We start from the raw sequence: 23,775 nt of genomic DNA, 5'->3' as shown, positions 1-23,775 counted from the left end.
TAAGGCGAATCTGATGAAATTCCGTCAAGGCGTTCCTCAGATATCGCGTTAACAAACATCCGTACGGACGTACGTACGGCCGGCCGTACGTACGTACGTACGGACGGACAACCCGGATCCATAATGCCTTCGGCCTGGCTTCGCCGGCGGAGGCATAATAAAACGGCAGAAGAAGAAAAACTTCTAAACCCTGTTGAAAGATACCCCCACTGTCTGACAGACAACGGGGTGGGTTTCACTTTCCCAGTAAGTACGGGAAAGAACCCTGTCAGTGCCTTAACGTTATTGGATGCGAGTTTTGTTTAGCATAATATGATTACGTTCGGTCATCTAATGGATTATTGGAACATGACAAGGAGTCATCGCCTCTTCCTCACCGCAGCTTGCCTGTCTGCATCCGCAGATGTCTGCTTGACCGCATCACTCATCCCACGCGATGTATGTTGCTTGTTTACAAGTTAACAGCTTTGTCAGTGTTATGTAATGTTTAGCCGCAACGCGCAACTATAAAGGACTTTGTCGCGGCTACGTAACGTTACATTGGCAAGCTTACCTCGTTGGCTTGATGTTGACAGAATTTGCAAAACAGCTTATCGCCACAAAACGTCCCATTCTGTGAACGCGGATTTCTATGGCCCTTGTGTTGTTTTGGTGTGTCTTCTTCTGTGGCGTTTAATTCAATTCAATTCAATGCCGTTCAAACAGCGTTTAGGTGCTTCTGGATTTGACGTATTCGTCGTGTCGTTTCATGTACCTGAAACGATGTACCGTGATGGTCGTACCGTAAACTCACGGGACGAATACATGTACCGTGACACCCCTAGTGTTATGTTGAGAGCATGGTTGAGAGAGATTAAAAGCAGCACAGAGTAGGCTATCAGGGCTGAGAACTGAAACGGCTATTCAGTAAAAACAAGTTTGGTGATTCATTGATGTGCTGATATACGTTCGTTTGAGAGTGAAAGCGCACTCAGTACTGCACATAATAGCGTTTCATTGCGACTTTTCACGGGCTGCACATGCTGATCACTTGGCTGCCGTTCTGACTATAAAAGCATCTGCCCCGGCGCGAGGTGCACACGTGATTCAAGGAGCTCCGCCTCGCTCGACTATAATGAGACCTTAAGGTGTCGTACCTCTGCGCTGGTTGCAGTTGGTCTTGGATGCCCAGGTGAGACGCAGGGACTGGTAGTTCGTCTCTTTGTCACAGACCATGTGACGGGTCCGGCAAAAGTCAATCACTGTAACAAATAAACATTGTGAGTTTAACCAATGGTGATTTTGTAAAACCACACACTGAGAAAACATAAAACCAACCAGAGGAAAGAGCAACTACCATATTTGACGTCCGGAACGGTGACAGAGCTCTCTGCGATGTTGGTGGAAAGGATGATCTTTGGAGACGGAGAGATGATCAGTACAGGTACACTGGGCACTGAGAGATGATCAGTACAGGTACAATGAGCACTGATGGCACATTGTAAGGCAGAAGGTGGTCAAGGGCTCTTACCTTCCTGTATCCAGGGACAGGGACCAGAAACACGCCGTTCTGTTCCTCCAGAGTCACAGAGGAGTGGAGAGGATACACCTGCAATCTGAGCAACAGCAGCACATTCTCTATAAATGTATTAACATAACCATGCCTATAAAGTGATGTACAAACAAAATGGACAACAGAAATTCTAATTCCAACTGTAAGCCAGTAAACCACACATAAGTGACAGGTATATTACCCTCTGTGTGTACTGGGCACCACTGTTCTAGATAGTATGCATTAAACAGATTATTCTGTGAAATAATGATTGTGGATCCGGCTGTTGCTATGCAATTAGTGAAAAACACACACTTGGTACTCTGAACACTGAAAACACGATAACATTTCAACACTCTCTAGGACAATGAGAAAAGGCTGCTGCCGCTGTGAAGAGGGTTGTAACCTAAATCACTCCCAAATGTGCTCAACATTGTACAATTCATGATCAAGAGAATAAAGGGCAAATTCAAAAGCTCACCTTTTGCGGACCAGCTTGCCCAAAGCCTCCTGCATGTAGCCTATCTCCCTTATACCAGGGAGGAAAACCAGCACACTACCTCTGTCTGAGAAAGTCATGCCACCCTCTTTCTTTGCCCTGCTGCTGACACACACACACACACGCACACACACACACACACACAATGAAATGGCGACTATCGGCCCTTTTCACAGCAACCGTTTTGAGGTGGTAGAGCAGGAAGTAAAGCAGGTGTAACCAATAACATTGAGGGCCTAGCACTGGAACTAGGGATGAAATGATAACCGTTTGAATGATAACCGTGATAAAATTCCTGATCATAATCGTACCGTTTCAATTTTTTATTATTATCAGTAAAACCGTGGTACCGTGATTACAGCACTTTGAAAAACACTGTCCATCATCAACCAAAGTTGGCAACCGTCTCCCAGATGCAGACGCGCAGCCTTGGAAAAATTATTTCAGTGTGTATGTCATTTTTGGGTCTGAGTTTTCAATATAAAAAAACTTGGTAAAATGATTTCCGTGAGTGTATTAGTACTTTTTGAACATTTTCAGCACATTTTAACAATACCATGATAATACTCATAACTGTGATCATTTTGGTCACTATAATCGTGATATGAAATGTTCATATCGTTTCATCTCTAACTGGAACACCTAAATGGAATGGAACATTATCAAACGTATTGGTTACAACTGCTTTACCACCAAAACAGTTGCTATGAAAAGGGTCTATTCTGTGTCTGATTATTTTAAGTCATTAAGTGCTCAAAGAAACTGGGAGTCTTCACCTCGGGTCTTTGCCCTCCAGCTCATCAAAGCTCTGGATCAGGCTGATGGCCAGGTTGTACTCCTCCACTGAGATGTAAGGCTCATCTGACTGTGACAGAGACTCCACCTGTCAAAATAGACACACACATAGCAACTATTGGGCTTTGCAATATAGAAAATAACATCACCGGCATCAGGTAATGATGACCTTCTCCTTACCATGTATGGAAACTGCCTCTTAAGGTCATCAAGGTAAAACTCTTCAATGGCATAGGGGGTCCCCTCCACTTCAAACATGTAGGCTGGGTTCATCGTGTCACGAACCAGGGTGCCAAAGTACTCCGCAAACTCTCTGCAGTTTATGGTGGCCGACATGAGGATGATCTGGGAAAACACGGACGCTGTGAGTGAGAGTTCAACTACCAGAAGCCGGAGGAGGGAACCTTATTCGGATCTTGTGAGTACCTTGACGTAACGAGAGTTGGACTGGAGGAGTTTTCTGACAACCAGCAGGAGGAAGTCCATCTCCTCAGTCCGCTCGTGAACCTGGGACACAGAGACAGACAGGAATGGCTGACTCAGGACCAAGTTGTCAAGAACAATTACCGTAGATAAGATTAGATGATCCCACAGGGAAACTGAGCCACTGCAGCAGCACAGAATAGTACCGTAAATTCCGGACTATAAGACGCACCGGTCTATAAGCCGCACCTTCAAAGGTGACTATTTTTTTCTTCTATAAGCCGCACCGGACTATAAGCCGCGGGTGTTTTGATGTTTAATTACCATATGTAAGGCTTCGGGATTGTCGGGAAATAGATGGCTGTTTGGGGAAGCTCCCATTTATTAACATTTCAACAAAACAAAAGTCAGGTCACTAATCCCCAGACAAAATCACACATTGTGGTATTTTTTGTTTTTTTTACAGTGCACACAGTGTCCGCGGTGTGGTTAAAAGAGGGCAAGAGAGGAAATTAAAACAGAAGTGGATTTATAGTTAGAAAGAGTGCTAAAGAAGAGAGAATTCCGTTTTTTATTTTTTTATTTTAGTTACTCACAGTACTATTGACCAGTCCAACTCAAAAGATATTCGGCAGTTTCACTTTGAGCTCTTGTTCCGCCGCTGTCCATCAATGGTTAGTCTCGCTGGGTACAGTACGCCAAAGCGATATCCATTGACTCGATGATGCTGTTGTATGTTGCGCGTTTCTGTTGCACCAACGCGGATGGTGAGGGGCTTCTTCCCCGCAGCCTGGAGGATGAGTTGACGGTCGGGCCAGCGGAGTAGGCAGATGAAGATGGCCCTCGGTGGCAGGCCGGGGTCTGGACGTGGCCGAGGCGCCCGGTGTGCGGGAGAAAGGAGGAGGAGGAGAAACCGCCACCTCCACAGCCAGCCACCTCACACACCACAACTGTTTAATAGTGCCCGGCTCGCATGCCTCTCGGTCGGCTGGCCGGACAATATGCACCCCGCTGCAGCAGCAGGCAGCTTCGGGAGGTTTTCTCACTGTGTTCGGGACTTCGGCTCTAACTCGGCCAGATGGCTGGACACGAGTGAAACTCTTCACGGTTGCATTATTTTCTTTAGTGAGTGAGTGGATGGACTTCTGCACGTTTTCAAACTTGTTTTCAAGCTGCTCAAAACCTCTGAGCGATGTCGGACTTAATCGATAGTGTTTCACGGAGTAAAAGTTTAGCCCAAGCGGTGTATCTCCAGCCTCCAGCAGGTGAGTCATTTCCTCATTCATGGCGTGATTGCTTGTCTTTTTCTTTCTGCTTACCTGTGTTGTGTTATGTTATGTTATGTTATGTTGTTAAAAGAGGGCAAGAGAGGAAATTAAAACAGAAGTGGATTTATAGTTAGAAAGAGTGCTAAAAAAGAGAGATTTTTTTTTTTTTTTTGGAAAAAATCCATAGATAAGACGCACCGTTATATAAGCCGCAGGGGGCAAAAAAGGCCAAAAAACGGGAAAAAAGCCGCGGCTTATAGTCCGGAATTTACGGTATAGATAAAAAGCTGAGCAAAAAACAAACATTAGGCATAATACAACAAATCATTTCAACAAATAAAACATAATGAAGGTGACGATATCACAACAAATGAAACATTGAAAATAAAGATATAACATAGTCACCTGTACAATTAATGATAAAGACAACACAGACTCAAAAGCTCACTTTGTGGGTACCAGCCAATAATGACAATGCTACGACAGAGAGATCTACATTAAAGCTGATCTTGTTTATGCTTTTAGCACCTCGTCTATGAAGATGTGGGAATACTCGGTGAGGACCTTTGCTGCCACCAGTTTCTGCAGCAGCACACCGGTAGTCATGTAGATGAGTCGGGTGTGCTCAGTAGCCATCTTCTCCAACCCCACCTGAAACACAGATATGCAGAGATATGCATACATACTGTATACTTAGACCTGTGCATAAGATGGAACCAAGTTGCCAGTGTAACCCTGCTGTGTCTTACAAACCGGAAACCGCCACTGCAACATGACTATTGACATGTCAGTCTAACATGACTTTTTGACAATCAGTCTAACATGACTATTGACAGTCAGTCAAACATGACTTTTTGACAGTCTAACATGACCAGGGCGTAAAAATTTGGCGCGGGGATTGCGAGATTCGCGCATCTTTTTGGAAATTCATGTTCAATTTATAAAGGGGGAGTAATCCCGCAATGGTTTACGCCAGGGGTCTCAAACTCACTGCCCCCGGGCCAGACACGCACCCTAAAACGATTTCATACGGCCCGCCACTTGATATCAAGTTATAGTGAAATCAGGCCCGCACCTCTGCTCGTTGTAAAACACAGAGCGTGCTCCCGAGGCGCGTGGACAAGGAGTTGTCTTCATGCAGACGAGCCACATTTCACACCAGGGTTGCCAGATAAATTTCCATAGATGTGCAGTTCCTTGGGCGGTTTTGTGTGCATTTTGGCGGGTTTTGAACTCTTTGTGCTGGAAACAGTCAGCAGTCTCCGGCAACATGGCTTCACACTCCAGGCCAGCGGTATCATCACTGCATGTAAAATCCACCTCATTAGCAGGTGATTGGGTTCACCCGAGTGAAAAACCAAGTGGAAAGAAAAACATTTGCTCGCTAAAATGTTGTCTTTTGTTGAGAAGTGAACATGTCGCTGTCAAAAGGCAAAAGAAAGGTTGATGACGAGCACAGACAGTTTCAGGAGAAGTGGGAGAGATTATTTTTTCGTCGAGTTCAAAGGGAATGCCGCCTGCCTCATTTGCAAAGAGAAAATCGCAAATAAATGAATATAACCTGAAGCGAATAAGAGAATAAGCAGGGATGCACACTAGTCACCTTTAGGTAACAGTGAGTCACCTTTTTCATCCCAAAATAGGGCACTTAAGGGAATGATTTTGTGTCTGCCCTGGTATGTCACCTTTTTGAATATCCATGACTTTGCATCCCTGAATAAGAGTCTAATTACTATGTATTTTGTCATTGTGTTTTATCTGGAGACTAAGCAGCCATAGGCTTTCGGTTGTATTAAAGCCTTTATTTTTTGTATTGAGTGATACACTTTACTAAAACACTTGTACCGGTATATTATAATATCCCAGGTGTGCATAAACTACAGGTTAAGTAAAGACAAATGTGAAATTATTATTGGTTATCGTATCTGTTATCAGACAGGAGAAGCAGATATTTACCGGTTATCGTATCGGCTGAAAGAAATCCCCCCCGAAGTCTATAAATCCCCCCTATCTGGAGAACATAAGGGGGGAATTCCCCCCCAGTTTGCAAAGTGAATTTTAAGCCCTGGTGACTATTGACAGTCAGTCTAACATGACTATTGACAGTCAGTCTAACATGACTATTGACAGTCAGCCTTGGAGAGAATACAAGTGACCTGTAACAAGATCCACTGCTGCCCCTCCTAGGGAAATACTCTCTGGTTCTCCTACTCAACTCTCTGAGCACTAAAACTCCCTCAGCTCACTGAAGACATGACTTTCACAAACTAAGAGAAAAATAGGAACAGGAATGGGGGAAGAATTAGGGAGTGCAAACATCCACTCTACTCCCCTTGAGGCAAAAAGAGATAACAATATGAAAGGCACTCTCTGAATCACACTGAAAGGGAAAGGTCACTGTGAGAGGATAATACCATACTACTCTCCAGCACTTCAAAGCTCATATTCCATCTACTACTGCTGTTTTGTCCTGCAGGTATTACAATGTGCAGTATTGCTACTCCATGGAGGAAAACATACACTTACTCTGAGGTCAATGATGGATAGCAATCATAACTTGTTTTTTAAACAAACACCACATTATATATATATATAAAATTTGACTATCATGGATTTTTTTTTCCATAATTCCTTTCAAAAAGTGAAACTTTCATAGATTATAGATTCATTACACACAAAGTGAAATATTTCTAGCCTTCGTTTCATTTTTCATAATTTTGGACTACAGCTCCAGAAAACCCCCAAAACAGTATTTAAAGAAATTAGAATAGTGTGAAGAAAATCAGCAGTTACTTATTAGTTATGACTGACTCCATCCTCAGTCCACTCCCTCTGAATCTCCGCCAAATTTTTTGAATCGTTTTTGCTTGACCATCCGCTGAAGCCCACGGTCATCCATGGTATTCCCATGATATTCATTTTTTTTGTGTGTATATATATATATATATATATATATATATATAAGATGATATGTGACAGACGCAGGTATTTTGCCCCACAAGTAGGCCGAGGTCTTTTTTCCGTTTTTTTTTTTTTTTACAAATTATGAAAGTGCAGATTGTAAGCTTTCGAATAAAGTTGTTTAGCATCTTTTAGTTCTCAACAAGAGATGGTTGTAATCATGGGTGTATGCTAATGGTAAATACAGAGGTGGGTAGTTTACCGTACTCACCTTGTTACAGTTTATCTGAAAATAGGCAAGTAAACTATTTGCCTTATTTCAGAGAGCTAAAGCAAACTGTGTTTATCTCCCAACAAAGAACTTACATTGATAAGATTGGCCGGGGACCATCACGCACAACAAACTCATAATTTTGGCCTGAAGGGGACACCACGCCAAAGAGGCGATTTTTCGGCCCAAAATGGCAGCAAAGCTGTTGTAAAAAGTCGCTTCTTTCCTTCAATACTCTGTTTTGCTTTCAATACAATATTCATCCCTCAATTACTTGAATGCTTACATTATTTTGGCAGCTACTTAGGTTCCAATTCACTTAGTGACTTGAGGCTGTTTGAAATTCTTGTGTCAATGAACTAAATTCAGTAATGTTCAGGTTATGGTCGCCAAATTTTCCAGTTAGATTTATAGCCTATAATTATATAATATAGACTGATATTATTTGCACACTAATATATTCACAGGCTCACATATGTATCTAATTGTTTATGCAGATGAGGTAAATCAGGACCACTAAAATTTTGCACCAACCTGATATCCCACCAAACTACCCAGGGTACACTTTCGCTCTGTGGCAACCCATCGGGCGATGCTGGTGGCCCCGATTTTGCGTGGCTGGGTTACCACGATGTTGCATGCGGTATTCTTCTCGTTGTAGTGGTCTAGGATGAACTGGGGCAGCTGGGTGGTCTTGCCACTGCCTGTGGCTCCACGGACGATCACTACAGAGTTGTTTTCAACCAGGGAAATGAGCTGGAAGCACACACACACACACACATACATGCATACATTTGAAATAGACACAGTGGAAAAAGAGTAAAAACTAATAAAAAAAATGCAAAAGAAGAATTTGAAATGACAGAACAGATGGATGTGCTGGCTAGCCAATCTAAGCTGTTTTGTAACGGGCAGTGCCACCGACTGTATAATCTGCCTTCAGTGAGTGCAGCTTAAATGGCATTGCAAATTAAAATATACCGTAAATTCCGGACTATAAGCCGCGGCTTTTTCCCCGTTTTTTGGCCTTTTTTGGCCCCTGCGGCTTATATAACGGTGCGGCTTATCTATGGATTTTTTCAGAAAATAAAAAAATAAAAAACGGAATTCTCTCTTCTTTAGCACTCTTTCTAACTATAAATCCACTTCTGTTTTAATTTCCTCTCTTGCCCTCTTTTCACCACACCGCAGACACTGTGTGCACTGTAAAAAAAAACACAGGTGGTGTTGTGTTATGTTGTTTTGTTGAAATGTTAATAAATGGGAGCTTCCTCAAACAGCCATCTCTTTCCCGACAATCCCCTCTGTGCACGAACCCTTACATATGGTAATTAACTCATTCACTGCCAACAACGTATGAACACGTTTTCAGAATCCAGCTGTTCCCTGCCAACAACGTGTTTACACGTTTTTGGCATCGATTTTTTTTTTTTGAGGTGGGTTGTGCATCTAAGCCTTTTACATCTCTTATATAATTATTGGAGCCACCGAACGTTTACAACCCATTCCACCGACCCACTAAGTGGCAACAGTGCTCTCCTTGCTAGAGGAAGGAAAGCATTTTTTTAACTTGTCAAGCCATTCTCAGCCCAGCCATTCTCCTTTTCGCGCTGATTGCTGGCGATGCGGGATTGCAAATTTACATAATAGATTCAGCCGATCTACTATGATCGGGTGATAGATTACAGGTGCAGGAACACACTTTGAAACACGCAGCATAAATATGACCAGAATCGCAAAAGCTTCTCTCAACCAAAACTCCAAACGAGCGAGTCCCTCCCGACTTCCTCAAACAGCGGCCCAGACATGCAGGCACAGCAAAGCACTGACTGGTGACAAGCTTGTCCGCCCACGGAGGGCGGAGTTGAAGCAACTCGAGAGGGAGGGAGAGAGAGAGAGAGAGAGAGAGAGAGAGAGAGAGGGAGGGAGAGCGAGAGGGAGGGAGAGAGAGAGAGAGAGCGAGAGGGGGAGGGAGAGAGAGAGAGAGAGAGCCAAAAATGAATGGTTAAAGTGACCCTTCCATCCAATTTCACAAAAAGCCGTTTATCTCTGAATATTATTTTTCACGCTAAAACCATGCTGTATTCAACTGCTAATGCTTACATAACTACTAACTCTACAAACTAACTCTTTTAGACAGAGAAAGTACACATTCTATTAGTACTTTTGAGATATTGTATGTTCACAAACTCCAAGCTGAAACGAATCCTCGGCTCTTATAAAATGAGCCATAATCCTCAAAAAACGGCTTGGCAGAAGCTAACTACAGCAAAGAAAAACGTCTGGCAGTCAATGTGTTAAACAACACAATAAAAAAAAAAAAAAAAAAAACATTAAAACATTAAAACACCCGCGGCTTATAGTCCGGTGCGGCTTATATATGTAACAAACAGTCAATTTTGCTGCTGCGGCTTATAGTGCGGAATTTACGGTACTCAAACCACTCACTGCTGCTCCACAGACTTTTGGACATGTTAATTTAAAGTTTCCAGCTTATTGTCCCGGTTGCAACATCGCATAATGTTGTGCTTTATCTTGAGCAAAAATAAAAAGCGTGAGTGGAGTAATGAACCGAGGAGGTGCTGAGGATCTCTGTAAGACTCCAGACATGAGAGGGTGCACTTCCAGACTGTGTGCGCTTGTGTGTGGATGTGGTATTATGGACGGTCAACTTTTACCTCCTGCCTGTTCTTGGTTATGGGCAAGCTGGGGTACTCATAGCTGGCTAGCGGAGGAGGAGCAGGACCTGAGAATTCAGAATTGAATGTACATGAAACACAACGTTGAACAATCTATGAGAAATCCCTGTACATTCATTTGGCTTGACAACTTCTTCTGAGGTAACGTAAGAGAACTTAAGCTAACCGAGAGGTGTTCGTGTTCCGTGTTCTGTTTTTTTGGTCTGCAGTCCTCCATCTGCGTTCTCATTCTTCTGGCTGCCCTGATTAGCAGCTCCCTCCGATGGGCTGAAAAGAAACATTCATTCAGAAATGTGTGACAGTAATAGACCCTTCTCACGGGGGGGACATTTTGTGTCGAAAAGGCAGGGTAAACACAGGTGCAAGCAAAACACTAATGAGGGTTTCAAACTTCCATGATTGGAATTTGGAACCCCTCCTTAGTGTTTTGCTTGCACCTGTGTTTATTCTGCCTTTTCGACCCAAAATGGCCCCCGTGAGAAGGGTCTATTGCAACAACAGCCCTCTGACACAGCTTACGATATAATGGACAGAAATATAAAAGTCAGGTTTTCACTGGAGAACAAATAAGTTAGGTAGTGAGAGCAGAGACCCAATCTAAACATCTAATAAAAGAAGTAATATATCACTACATAGAATAAAATTGATTTGTCATTTGCTTTTTTGGCTTGAGAACGAAATCTCTATCTTTGAGCGGTTGAAAACAGTTGGAAGGGGTTTGGTACCAAAACACAGTATGGGCCGGAAAGTGAGTTTTTGAAACCCAGAAATCTCAGCACCGGATATGCAATCAACACTGAGTTATTATATTATTATTATTATATGATGGCCATTTTGTGCTATGAGACAGTAAAAGCTTACTTCACCCACATTTACGAGTAAAATTTCTTCTTTCAATATTAAACTTAGCCCAGAGTATTACTGATATTGGTAGAAGTGTCAACAGTAAAGGGAGAAGGAAAAAATGTTAATGTGCAAAATCTGCTAAATCCTTTGACACTGCAGACACAGTGCAATTGTTTGAGAGAGAGAAAAAAAACTGGGTTGCAGAATGAGTTGTGCGTTCTCTGCCAGCTGGACTGGAGACTCTAAATTGCTGTCTCTCTAAAAAATGAAGGTATAAATGGGAGTGTGAGTGACAGCTGTCTGTCAATCTGTATTAGTCCTATGATGGACTGGCCACCTCGGCCAGGCCCGGAGCTCTGTTGCAGGCAGAGCATTCCCAGTTGTCTCCGCCTCTCTCTCTCTTGGGTGAGGGGAGGACTTTATCAGCACAGCAGGCAGAAACCCTGTCAGAACTAGACGCACGCAAACATGAGGCTCTCTTTCTTTTCAAATGCACACAATTCCAATTTGTGCAAGCTACAAAGCAGCTGACCTTACAACTCAGAGAGGAGAGGAGAGGAGATGTGACAGCGCTTAGTCCCAGAGCATGTGTGACTAACTCTCCTGCAAACAGCCCGCATGACAGGAGCAGTGGGAGGGACGAAAAGGACAACACAATAACTACGACAGACAAAACCACAGCAGTGGAGGATTGCTACAACCACTCAACTGACCCACTCCTTCCACGGCATTTGACACAAGAGGATGCAGTCGACAGCGAGGGAAGGAATCAAGTGCACATGTACGACTGACCCATGGAGGCAAGGAGCTAGAGGCTGTACTCCATGAAAAGCCCATTTTCCTCCTTGAGAACTTCTGAGTATCTCACAGAAGTGTCAGCAGTGCAGTTCTCACTGTAAGTACTGATCATTCATCTTTTCAGCCAGACCTTAGCGTGATGCTTCCTCTATAAACAGGCATGAAAAGAGACACAGTTGCTTAATTACTGGTAATATTTTGAGTACTTGTGCAAGAGCCAAATCAGATCATAGAAAGGCTCTACCTTGCAAACTAACAGACAATGCAGGGATGCAAACTCACCAGGGGTGGAAAAAGGTGACAAAGATGCGAACCGCTGAACCCCTAGGGGGGTCCGGAGAAATGCTGCCCCTGTTATATTTTTTTAAAATATCAGCTTTAAAAAGTGGATTTACATTCATACAAAACTCAGCCTAGAATTAATGTAGTTTTACTGCTACATTAAAGTTCAGGGCATTTAAAAAAAAAAAAAAAAAAACAAGTCGAGAGTGTAGAGCCAGGTCCAAACATTTTGTTGTTAAAATGCAAACCAAACAAAAACATAACTTGAATGTAATAGTTTTAGATTATTTCACAGTATTATTAAAGTACAAACCAGGGTTCCAGACTAACTTTTCCACTGGTAGCACGTCCATGGTTGGGTAGGCACCAGGCAGTGAACTATTTATGCATATAACGCAGCGGCCACACCAGAGGCTGACCTTTGACCCTTCAGGCTGTGTAATCCGGCTGAAGCCCAGGTGTGAGCTGCGTTGAAACCATCAATCTGGAAAAAAAAGGGCCGTACTACTACACACACCTGTATTACTACACACACCTGTACTACTACACACACCTGTATTACTACACACACCTGTATTACTACACACACCTGTATTACTACACACACCTGTATTACTACACACACCTGTATTACTACACACACCTGTATTACTACACACACCTGGGACATCGTCCTCAGTAGAGCAGAAATAGAGCTCAGTGTTTCCCCTAGAATTTTTTGAAGGGCCGGAGGGACTGATATTAGTCTTTTCTTTCAGGCCTGGCGGGGGCCTCGTTGGCCTGTACAATTGTAGGGGAAACAGTGGAGCTGAAGGCAATCATAGCACCGATCAGACGGAGACCAGAGGTCAGCGAGTGAGGGGCTGAAGCATTGATCATCTTCCAGTGTGTCAGATCACTAACTTTAGTGTAGTAATCAGTACATAAAAAAGTAGAATCTAGCAAGGCTTTTTAACTAAATTAAATAATTAAATAAAGATGAAGCTTTGAACAATCCAATGTTTATGAGAGAAGTGCTGGAGGGAAGTTATGAACACATCATTTTACAAACTAACATTCTAGTTTCCCCAGAGTCATCTGTGGTGTCCGCCATGCCTCTGTTCAGCTGGAGAAAGTGGTCGCATGAAGGGCAAGAGCAGGCGCATGACGAGGCGGCATCTCTGAAGAGCTCGGGGGTTTTACCCGGCCGCATGCTGATCAGGGAGCTGATGTGGCACGTGGAGGAGCACGAGCGACTGGCACGGGAGCACAGGCTGGCCCACAGCGCTGTGGGTTTCCACTGGTTCCAGAAGTACCCCAGGTTACCGACCCTCGTGCCCACACCGGAGCTGCACCAGCTGGAGTGCCTGTGTGCCCAGATCCCACCCATCCACACAGCCGCCGTGGTCTCGAGGTGTTTGGTAGTAGCCATACCCACACTTCACATGAACTCAATGTCAGCAGACAGTGCAGCAACACAAAGGCTGACAGTAAGGCAGAGGGATGCAGGGCAAGCTGCCAAGGAAGCCATTATGGGTTACTGTCACAGAGGCAGGCTATGTAGGGTGTGAACATGTGAAGGTGGAGGATGAGAGAAGCCAGAAAACTGCCATGATTACACTCATCCACATCAGCCCCATCGTAGCCATACTGTTCTATATCATTTTGCAAGAAGACACCACATTGAAGACAGTCACTGAACAGTCATCATTTTCCCTACATTTTCCTCCGCTCTTTCAAACTGAATGGTGTGAGAAAACGTCAAAAATAATCAAAATAAATCTTGTAATAATGTCAAATTTGTTATGCAAACAATGAGATTTAACAGTTGGAAGAGCATAATGGTCCTTGTTACCTAAATAAGTTTATTAATGGATTCTATCCTTTGAATCCTTCCACAGGTTCCGAGAGGTGCTTGCAACGGACAACATACTGCCCTGGGAGCTGGCGTGCGTCTTCAAGCAGGTGCTGAGGGACTTCCTGAGCAAAGAGGGTTGTGAAGAAGAGTTGGAACTCTCAGTGCAGCCAGCATGGCTTGGACCAGTGGAGGCTTGGACCAACCGCTACAAAATGAAGCAGGGCTTCTTCACACCTACAGTACCCAACTATGGCGAGCACGCAAGGGAGGAGATCCCAACAATCTCTGGATACGTGGACCGTGCCATGAGACACCCCAGTTCCTTCACAGCTCACAGGGAGTGGGATCTTCCATATTACTATCCAGTACCTCTCAGGGCCACAGGGGCATACAGCTCTACACTGTGAGAGGACACACTCCTCACACTGTGCTTTTGTGCTCAAAGGAGAATTCCTGTTTTTTACACCCCGGACCTTATTTCCAGCTTAAAATATGGTGTTTTACTCACCCAAAGAACTTTGGTTTCATTCTAATCGCCATAGAAGATATTCAGGTCCGAGTAGAGTCCTGGAACTGGCCAAAACGGGCGAACGGGGCATACGTATTACACACTGCAAATAACGTATTTTCTGCAATGTAGCGGGTTATATCCTCATAATATCTCGTCCATAAACGTGAACGTGAATCTGTCTAGTCTCCTCGGGGCTGCCTCGGTTTCCTCATCTGGGGTCTGTGAATCCAACTCTCGCCCCAAGTCCCGCTGAAGTCTCCTGAGTTTCCTGCTGACTCCTTTGTCTACCTGGCTATTGTCTACCAGGAATCACCGCGCACCGGGGCCATTTCCCAGCGACTATCGACTTGTTTACAACAACGGATGAAGAGCTCATCGAAATTGAAGAGCGGACGAGGAGAGAGGAACAACAGGCCAGGGACGAACAAGCGCTGCACGGCCGAGAACAGAGGAGGAATGCCTCTGTTGGATTCACAGACCCCGGATGAGGAAACCGAAGCTGCCCGAAGCTGCCCGGAGGAGACTAGATGGATTCACATTCACGTTTATGGACGAGATATGAGGATATGAACCGCTACATTGCAGAAAATATGTTATTTGCAGTGTGTAATACGTATGCCCCGTTCGCCCGTTTTGGCCAGTTCCAGGATTCTACTGCTGAATGTCTTTTTTGGCGATCAGAATGAAACCAAAGTTCTCTCGGTGAGTAAAACATATTTTTATCCCATTGCTTTTTCTGGAAATAAGAAATAAGGTCCAGGGTGTAAAAAAAACAGGAATTCTCCTTTAATCCCCAAAAGAACCATTTGAGCACATCAAAGGAATGGGCATTTGATGCAAACACTTCTAGGTTGTATTGGCTTTACATATCTCGTGGACAATAATTCAATATTATCGTTTATCTTCTTTCAGTGGGATTATTATATTGTAGGAATATTGTGTGAAAAATTCAGATAAGTTTGACATCACACCAAATATTAACACATTGACTGCCAGCCGTTTTTTTTTTACTGTAGGTAGCTTCTGCCAGGCCTTTTTTTGAGGATTCTGGCTCATTTTACAAGAGCCGAGCATAATTTTCTGGTTGGACTTTGTGAACACAAAGTTCAGAAAAGTACTAATAGAATGTGTGCTTTCTCTGTCTAAAATAGTTAGTTTGTAGAGTTAGTAGTTATGTAGATATTAGCCGTTGAGTACAGCATGGTTTCAGCGTCTGGAAATTTATTCAGAGATAAATGGCTTTTTGTGAAATTCGACAGAACAGTCACTTTAACCATTCATTTTTGGCATCAGTAAGACCGTCAGACATTCTAAACAATAGTTTTGAACAGTAATTTCCTCCATAACAGCAGGAAACACCCCTCTCATTCAAACTCCTCCCTCCGTGTGTCTTCTCCTCCTTCCTCCTGGCTCTACAGCGGGCGTGTCAGAAGCGCGTTGCTGCTGCCTGCCTGCCTGCCTGCGTGCCTGCCTGCCTGCTTGCCTGCGTGCGGACGCTCCTTGTGCGAGTCAAGATGGGCCGGGGAATGCGTGGGCGATGGGCAGATGTTGATTCTGGCCTTTCTGAGGTGTTTCAAAGTGTGTTTCACCTATAATCTATTTTGCAAATCGCTCTCCGCTCTCTGTGTGCTGCTGCCTGACCGGCCGCTCTCGGGCAAGACAAGTGTGGATTACTGTAAAATCGCCTCGCCATTTCCTTGAATGGCTTGCTCCCGCGGCAGTTTTTTCTTTGATTTCGCTCGTCTGGGGGAGCACTGTCAACACTTAGTGGGTCGGTAAAATAGATTATACACATTCAATACCTCCAATAATTGTATAGGAGACGTAAAAGGGATTGATCAACGCCCCACCGTCAAAAAAAAAAAAACGATTTTTTTGACGTATCAATACGTCGCTGGCAGTCAACGGTTGGATTCTGCTTGACGTATCAATACGTCGTTGGCAGTTAACGTGTTAACATTCAGTTCAATATTTTATTAACATGATTTCTCTTGTGAGCCATATCGTCATATCAATATTGTGGGGAAAATATTGATGATCATCATTGTGATACAGTATTGATTTCAACCCTATTGTCCAGCCCTACTTGAAGCTTAGGCCAGTGGTTCTCAACTGGTGGGTCGGGACCCAAAAGTGGGTCGCGGGGGCATTTTGAGTGGGTCACAGGATGTGTGCACGAAAAAAAAAGTCCTTGAAGAGACTCCTTGAGGATGCTGGGGTCCATGGCCAACATTGCTGTCTTTCAGAGGCTGTGGCACAGGCATCACCAAATGGCGGACCGCGGTCCGGACCCAAATGTGGTCCTATGCGGACCCAGACTGATAACTGATAAATCATTGAGGATTATTAAAGTTTGATGGAGCGTTTCAATTTTAACTGGTGCAGCGTTTCTAGACTTTACAGTACTAGTTCACCAGCCACAGACCAATTGCATGCATTGATAGTCGCATGTGATGCTACTCAGCCAATCAGAGCCACCCCTCAGCTACTGTTAGAAGAGTAATAGTGGCTCCCGTTTCCCGAAAAAGCAATGGGATAAACAGCCATGAGTGCAGTTCTTGCAGAAATAGACTCAATAACAACAATTAAACACAAACACTACTATGCACCAGCAGAGTTTATCGGCCAAATATGTTTTTGTCATTCTAAAATTGATGGATTATTTTGGACTGCATGTGGCGAGTCTGGTGACGCTGATTGGCTGAAGGAGTTGTTTGTCAAGGCAAGTACTCCCGCCCACTGATGACTGTGAGATAACGTTATCAGGATGGTTCTGCCAGGTGGGCCACACTTCTCTCATTGAACAAGAGAAAGTGGGGGAATTGTTAAAATGTGCTCAGATAGTTTTGGTTGAGACTGTTAAAATGTCAAGTGCAGTTAACTTAAATAAGAAAAGGGAACTTATGGTACACTTTTTATTTCATTTTTCTAAAATTAAGCTCTCTGTTATGTATTTTACTTTTTCAATGCAGCCCTTATTTTAGTTGAAAGAGAAAATAACATTTATTTATTTTAATTTACCAGTTAACAGTGAAAACTGAAAATACTTGATTTGAAAACATATTTTTTCTGAAAATAAACATTGTTGAAATACTGAATTATTTGATTTGATTTAACAGTCAGTGGTTGACGACATGCAGACGTTGTTAGAACTATTAGGCTACTTCAATATATATGGCACTGAATCGTCACAAAAGTTAGACGAATAGACGTTAAGATGTTCCGGACCTTTGCTGGACCTCTTTGAATTTTTTATTGAATACCCCTGCTGTAGCAGGCTCATTTTTAAAGTTGGATATGGTATCCTCTGAAACGAGAAGGCCAAAGGCATCCATTGGTACCAAACATGTCAGGGGGCAGCCTGTCACTCAAAACACTCAAAGGATTTTGTTTTCACCACGCAACCTGTCCTGCACACAATACGTCCACAAGTCACTTGTCCTCAGGAAATAGTAATCCAGTTCCTAAACTCTTGAAGCCGTGTAAATTCCAGCCGGTAGATTGCTCCTGACATACAGTACACAGACAACCAGTCACCCCCCGCGCAAGACGAATGCGCGACCCGGGCTTTTTTCATATGAAAGTCGAGGCTCTCTTCTTTCTTTTGGGATATTCAGTCTTTACGTTGTCATAGAAGAAAATAATCTGTGGGTCTTAGAAAATTAATGAAAATGATCAAAATCCCTGGTGGTGGCTAGTGACTTATTCTCAAAACCTCTGGCGGAGAATGAGTTAATGACTAAGGAAAAATGTGGGTCATGAGGCTAGACCAGTTGAGAACCACTGGCTTAGGCTATAGGTAGGTATTGCAATATATCCCAAAAAGTGAAGATGACACTACATGAAAGTTTTACTGTAATACTTAACCCTTTCCCCCGCCATTGACGTGATATCCCATCAATCCATGTTTTCACCGGCATGTGATAGATGGCGCTCTTGGCCACCTTATGAAGTGCTACTTCACTCCTAACGTTGCCCAGAAGAAAAAGGTATGGACCCAATTCACAGCAACCCTTTTGAGGTGGTAAAAGCAGGAAGTAAAGCAGGTGTACGCTAATACCATTAATTATGCTTCCATTTAGGGCTGCACGATATTGGAAAAAACTGACATTGCGATATTCCCTGCCCCTGCGATATATATTGCGATATGAAAAAATACAGATTTTCACCAGATTACCAGAATAGCTCTATTTTAAAGAAAAGAATACTTCTAGAATGATTGGGATGATTTTGTAGAGGAGTCCATCTGATTTTGGAGGGGAAATTAGGTATTTTAATGTTTCTCAACCACTGGGCTGTCGCCTATACTGTAGGCCTCAGAGCGTCATCTATCAGGGTGCATACACATTTTGACCAATGGATTTCCATGACTTAGGCTACATACATGAAAAAGTGAGTAAGTTATGACATTCTACTTTAAAATGTCACTAGCCTACACTTCACTTAGTGTAATGCAGCCTTTAAAACCAGGGAAAGACAACATGTATGCTGTATCACCATATTACCATATCCAACATCTAAGACCATATAGTCTCATATCACAATATTGATATACAATTGATATATTGCCCACCCCTAATATTGAGTGCCAGAATCTACCTCCCAATGATGCTATTTGCAGAAAAACATTAGATTTCATTGATTATAATCACTGCTTTCAACTTCTTTCGTTCTTCTAACGTTTCAATAAATCAACAATGAAACACCCCTGCCACTTTACACACTTGGTCTGACCCCCCGGAAACCCCCTCCAGAAACGACCAAGTGGTACACTCCGCATCTGCGGAGTTCCGGTTTTTGAGCGCAAGGCTGGCAGTACAGAGAGACGAGGATTCACATGCAGCCGACCGGTGACAAACAATTCATTCGTGAAAAGTAATAAATATACATTTAATTGCCCAGATATGTCTCTTCTCTTTTTATTTTCACTGACATGTTTTGTGTAAATAAGTCGCTATGTATGATTAACTCTACCGTAACGTTACTGCTATCATGTGATGCAACATCAGAGACTTGAAGGGGAGAGACAGCCACAGTGATAACACGGACAACTTCTCAGTAATCAGCCTTCGTGTCATAAGTTGCGGTCTTGCTTTTTGGTGTTTCAAGAGTAAATATCTCCACTCCACGGACATGTTGAGTTAGAGCAGCCAGCCTGCTGTATGCGAGTGCGCTGCAAACTGTGGACAAGTCCGCCTCCACAACCACATCGTTTACAGACGGGCTACTGTCAGCAACGCAACATAAGCAAAAGATAATTCAATTTAGGTCTCTGTGCATGTTTGTTGTGTTGAAGCTAAGCACTAAATGAGTGAGTACAGTAGCGGGGCGTCTCTCTCCTTTGAGAGAGCCTGCATTTCACTCAGTAGGCTACCCCTAAAGTGAGAGTTTATCAAGCAACATGACGAGTTAATTTGCTTTTGACATCGCACGTCCTGCGATGTGACTATCGCGCATGCGCACATCGCAATGTCGATGTGTAAACGATATATCGTGCAGCCCTACTTCCATTCTGTTTAGGTGTTTCAGTGCCAGGTGCCCTCATTAATGCTAATGATTACACCTGTGTTATTTCCTGCTTTACCACCTCAAAAGGTTGCTGTGAAATGAGCCTATTGTCCCACAAAACCAGGGAGCTGAGAAAAGCAACAATCTCCCTTCAGGAGGAAGCTCCATAAAACACCTCCTGCCTGGTGCCTCAAAGCAGTGCAACAAGCTTTGTTCTCCGGGCTTGACGCACTGTCACACACGACTCGTGACACTCACTCAAAGTTGAAGGATTTTTTTCACCAGACGCTGGAAACGTACACAAACGTACACTTCTCCTGTCAAGTAGATTAGTAATCCGGTTTGTGAGTTTCGGTGAAAACTACCTACATTCAAGTGTCGATAACTAAATGATGAAGGCAGAAACAAACTTTTTTTTCTATTAAAGTAGAGGCTTTCTTCTGTCTTTTGAGATATTGTGTTTACATAGTTATAGAATAACATTCTGTGGGTCTTCGAAGATGAGTGAAAATGGTCAGAAACCCCATAGGGGGTAGCAGCTCAGACATAGGGCTTTCACACCGGCAGGGCTCCGTGCCGGTTCCGGTTCCAGAACCCTAATCTGAACTGGCCGGCGCGTTCAGACCGAAAAAATAATTGGTTCGGAACCTGAAAAGTTGGTTCTCAGCGGAACCAAAAAATAGTTGGTTTTCCTTGGGAACCGTGACATCATCAGTGGGCGTGTCTCATTCTAGGCTGTGAAAACGAGCAGGAAGGAGAAGAAGGCAGTGACAACACGGAGAAAAATAATTTGCAGTGGTCTCCTGAGGAAACCAAATGTTTAGTGGCGATTTGGGCATCTACCAAATCTCAAGAAAAGCTAGAAAGCAGTACAAGAAAGAACAAGTCATATGCCGAACTTGCAGAAGAGAGGGCCAAGGCTGGGTTCACTCGAACGCCAGACCAAATAATTAATAAACTTAAAAAAATAAAAATAAACTGAAGTAGGACTACCGAATAATGTCCTCCCACTTTGGTTCCGCTTAAACTGGTGTGAACACGGGCTGGTTCGCCAGAAAGCACCACGGTTCTGAGACTCCAGAACGGAGCCAGAGCCAGAACCAGAACCGTGTCTGTCTGAAAGCGCTATCAGTGATCAACGCAAATCCAGCGCACCTGGGAAGCAAAACATGTCATGAAATACTCAAACTCCCAAGGTTCCTGCAATCGGACGTCGTTGATGGGTAGGAGAGCATTTTGAACAGCATTTCCCCCTTATTGCCTATGAGAAGGCTATGTGACTTTGACTGCTGCACGAGTATATTATAATATACGGAGTACAGTAGTAGGGTCACGTTGAGGCTAGGCGAAATCCAACTTGAGATTTTTAACAGCATTATGATCACGCAAAAATCAACATTAAACCATATTAACATGCTGATGCTGGAAAAAGAATAGTGTTTATAATAAGGACTTTAACTATCCCCTTATTATTAACCAACTTAAAGGTCTTGAATTTGTTTCAACTGATCTAGCCACCATAGCTGGCTAGTGGCTACTACACACTGGAAATCATAAGCAACTGGCATGTGCTGCATGTTCATCACAGCATGCACTGGGTTACTGGGCCAGTACAAATAACAGCCTACTGGTACTAGAAGGTTGCACTTACAGGAAGGGAAATGTTCGTGTGTTAAAAGCTCAGTGAGAAAAGCTATAAACCCAAAGTTGAACGTGACTGTCTCTCATGCTGAATCCAAATGTAAGGGACTTTAGTCGTAATAGCCAGTCTGGTCCCAGCTAGTGTCCTCTAGAGCAGCGTTTCTCAATGATTGGGTCGTGGACATTGGCGCAAAAAAAAAAAAAAACATATTTTATTTGAGTTAAATTCAGATTATTGAAACTGGATTAGCCTGACCAGTTTTACTTGTTTAACAAGCTGAAGCATATGCTCTGCCTGTAATTCAAGAGAAGTCTGGCTTTTCATTTTATATTTAATTTTAGTTCAATTCAGATGATTGAAACTGGATTAGCATGGCCCCAGTTTAATTAAAAGTTATGACCAGTTTAACTAAAAAGCATATAGCCTGCCTGTGATTCAAGAAAAGTCTGCCTTTTTATTTCATATTAGTTAAATTCAGACTATTGAAACTGGATTAGCATGACCAGTTTAACTTGTTTTATTATTATTATTAACTTGTTTAAAAACATATAGGCATGCATTTCAAGATAAGTCTGCCTTTTATTTCATATTTCATACAGTTCAAATAAGACTTTCTGAGCATGACCAGTTTGACTTGTTTAAATTTAAAAACATAGGCCTGTAATTCAAGTCTGCCTTATTTCAATTGGTTTTTAGCCCTAGTTGCACTTCTGTTGGACTTTTTTGTTAATTTGAGGTTTATAACGGTGCATAAAGGCATTGTGTATTAAATTAATGCGCTATTTGTTGTGCAATAAATTTGGGTGGTTTAAAAGAAAATCTGAAAGTTGGGTCGCGACTTCATGACAAGGAAAATAGTGGGTCCTGAGGCTACAGAGAGCTCTAGAGTGGCGTCAGCGGAGGACCAAAATGCGTGACTCATTGCCAATGAATGTAAGGGGTCTCGCGCTACTTTTGAATGATAAAATAAAGCTGATAATGTACAATTTGATTATATTTATTAAAAATAAAATAAAAGTCAAAGTACAACACAAACTGTCCATTTTCCTGTCCTTACTTCCTGGAACTCTTTGAGTAAAAAACTGGTCCATTGGGGTGAATGGAGATGTCGCGAGTCGTCTATATACACGGACTCTGGTCCCAGCTAAGCAAAGTTCGCTGTCTGCAACATGGTCTGCAAGTGCAGTGAAGGCCGGACATTTTTATTTAACCCAAAAGCCTGCAGCAGCGTCCATTTTTAGCAAGCTTAGTGATATCACATATTCTAACGAGCAGTCCATCATGTGTGTTGTTTTTTTTGTAAAACGGTTACTAAATATTAAAAAGCAACTGTTACCCAACATAACGTTATGCTACAAGATTAATGTTGACTGCTTTCTTTTAGGCAAAAACCACGTTTTGGGGGATACAACCATGGATGTGACATTAAAGAAAATTGCTTTGCAAAATGTAGCTAACGTCAAGTTGACTGCAAGCTAGCGGCACTTTACCTGATCTGCGTTGACGCTTCATCCAACGTTTCTTTTGCAACTTCATCTGTGAGATTAATGTTCGCAAACTTGGTCCCTAGAATGAACCAATCCGATATCTGTTCTGCGGTAATGACTTTCTTCATGGTTGCCCGTGTTTTGCGGTATTTTACAAAAAGCACATGTCTTGGTCGTGTTCTGCTCCTGGTGGCGAGGAAACGAGTACCACCGACAGAGTATCACCTGCACGTCAGCGGTAGGGAAGCTCTCGTGTCGCCCCCTGGCGGCTGGCTTGAGAATTGCAGTGAATGAAACACCAGAGATTCTATGAGAATTTTTTTTTCTGTTTTCCTGTTTGAGTTTTTGTAATTGAATACAGATTTTAGCTCATATAATCCAATCACTTCAAAAACTGTTTTGGCCAATAAACCACAAACTGAAGAAAAGCAAACTCACTAGAGGTAAAGAAAAAAAATCTTTATTAATAAAGAGACA

General features: G+C 43.0%; 2 protein-coding genes across 2 annotated transcripts in view; one reads left to right on the top strand and one right to left on the bottom strand.

Moving 5' to 3' along the window:
• The window catches only part of tdrd9 (tudor domain containing 9), a gene marked incomplete at both ends in the record, with an annotated part of 51,049 nt that extends 27,623 nt beyond the window's left edge, over positions 1-23,426 (bottom strand). Inside the window, 13 exons of the mRNA XM_083632979.1 lie at positions 1,137-1,241; positions 1,337-1,394; positions 1,511-1,595; positions 2,013-2,135; positions 2,807-2,913; positions 3,006-3,170; positions 3,252-3,332; positions 5,045-5,167; positions 8,223-8,444; positions 10,367-10,434; positions 10,554-10,654; positions 13,369-13,731; positions 23,302-23,426. Of these exons, the coding sequence (XP_083489105.1) occupies positions 1,137-1,241; positions 1,337-1,394; positions 1,511-1,595; positions 2,013-2,135; positions 2,807-2,913; positions 3,006-3,170; positions 3,252-3,332; positions 5,045-5,167; positions 8,223-8,444; positions 10,367-10,434; positions 10,554-10,654; positions 13,369-13,731; positions 23,302-23,426 (1,726 nt within the window). The remainder of the gene's footprint in view (positions 1-1,136; positions 1,242-1,336; positions 1,395-1,510; positions 1,596-2,012; positions 2,136-2,806; positions 2,914-3,005; positions 3,171-3,251; positions 3,333-5,044; positions 5,168-8,222; positions 8,445-10,366; positions 10,435-10,553; positions 10,655-13,368; positions 13,732-23,301) is intronic.
• On the top strand, positions 13,405-14,557 carry rd3l (RD3 like; the record flags this gene model as incomplete). The annotated part of the gene is made up of 2 exons (XM_083632737.1): positions 13,405-13,706; positions 14,194-14,557. 2 exons carry the CDS (start codon positions 13,405-13,407, stop codon positions 14,555-14,557), a joined length of 666 nt encoding a protein of 221 aa, XP_083488863.1.
• Positions 23,427-23,775: the final 349 nt, after the last annotated feature.

Source organism: Poromitra crassiceps (genome assembly GCF_964638095.1).
Source record: "Poromitra crassiceps genome assembly, chromosome: 3".
Taxonomy (NCBI): domain Eukaryota; kingdom Metazoa; phylum Chordata; class Actinopteri; order Beryciformes; family Melamphaidae; genus Poromitra; species Poromitra crassiceps.
This window is presented reverse-complemented; position numbering and strand designations above follow the sequence as displayed.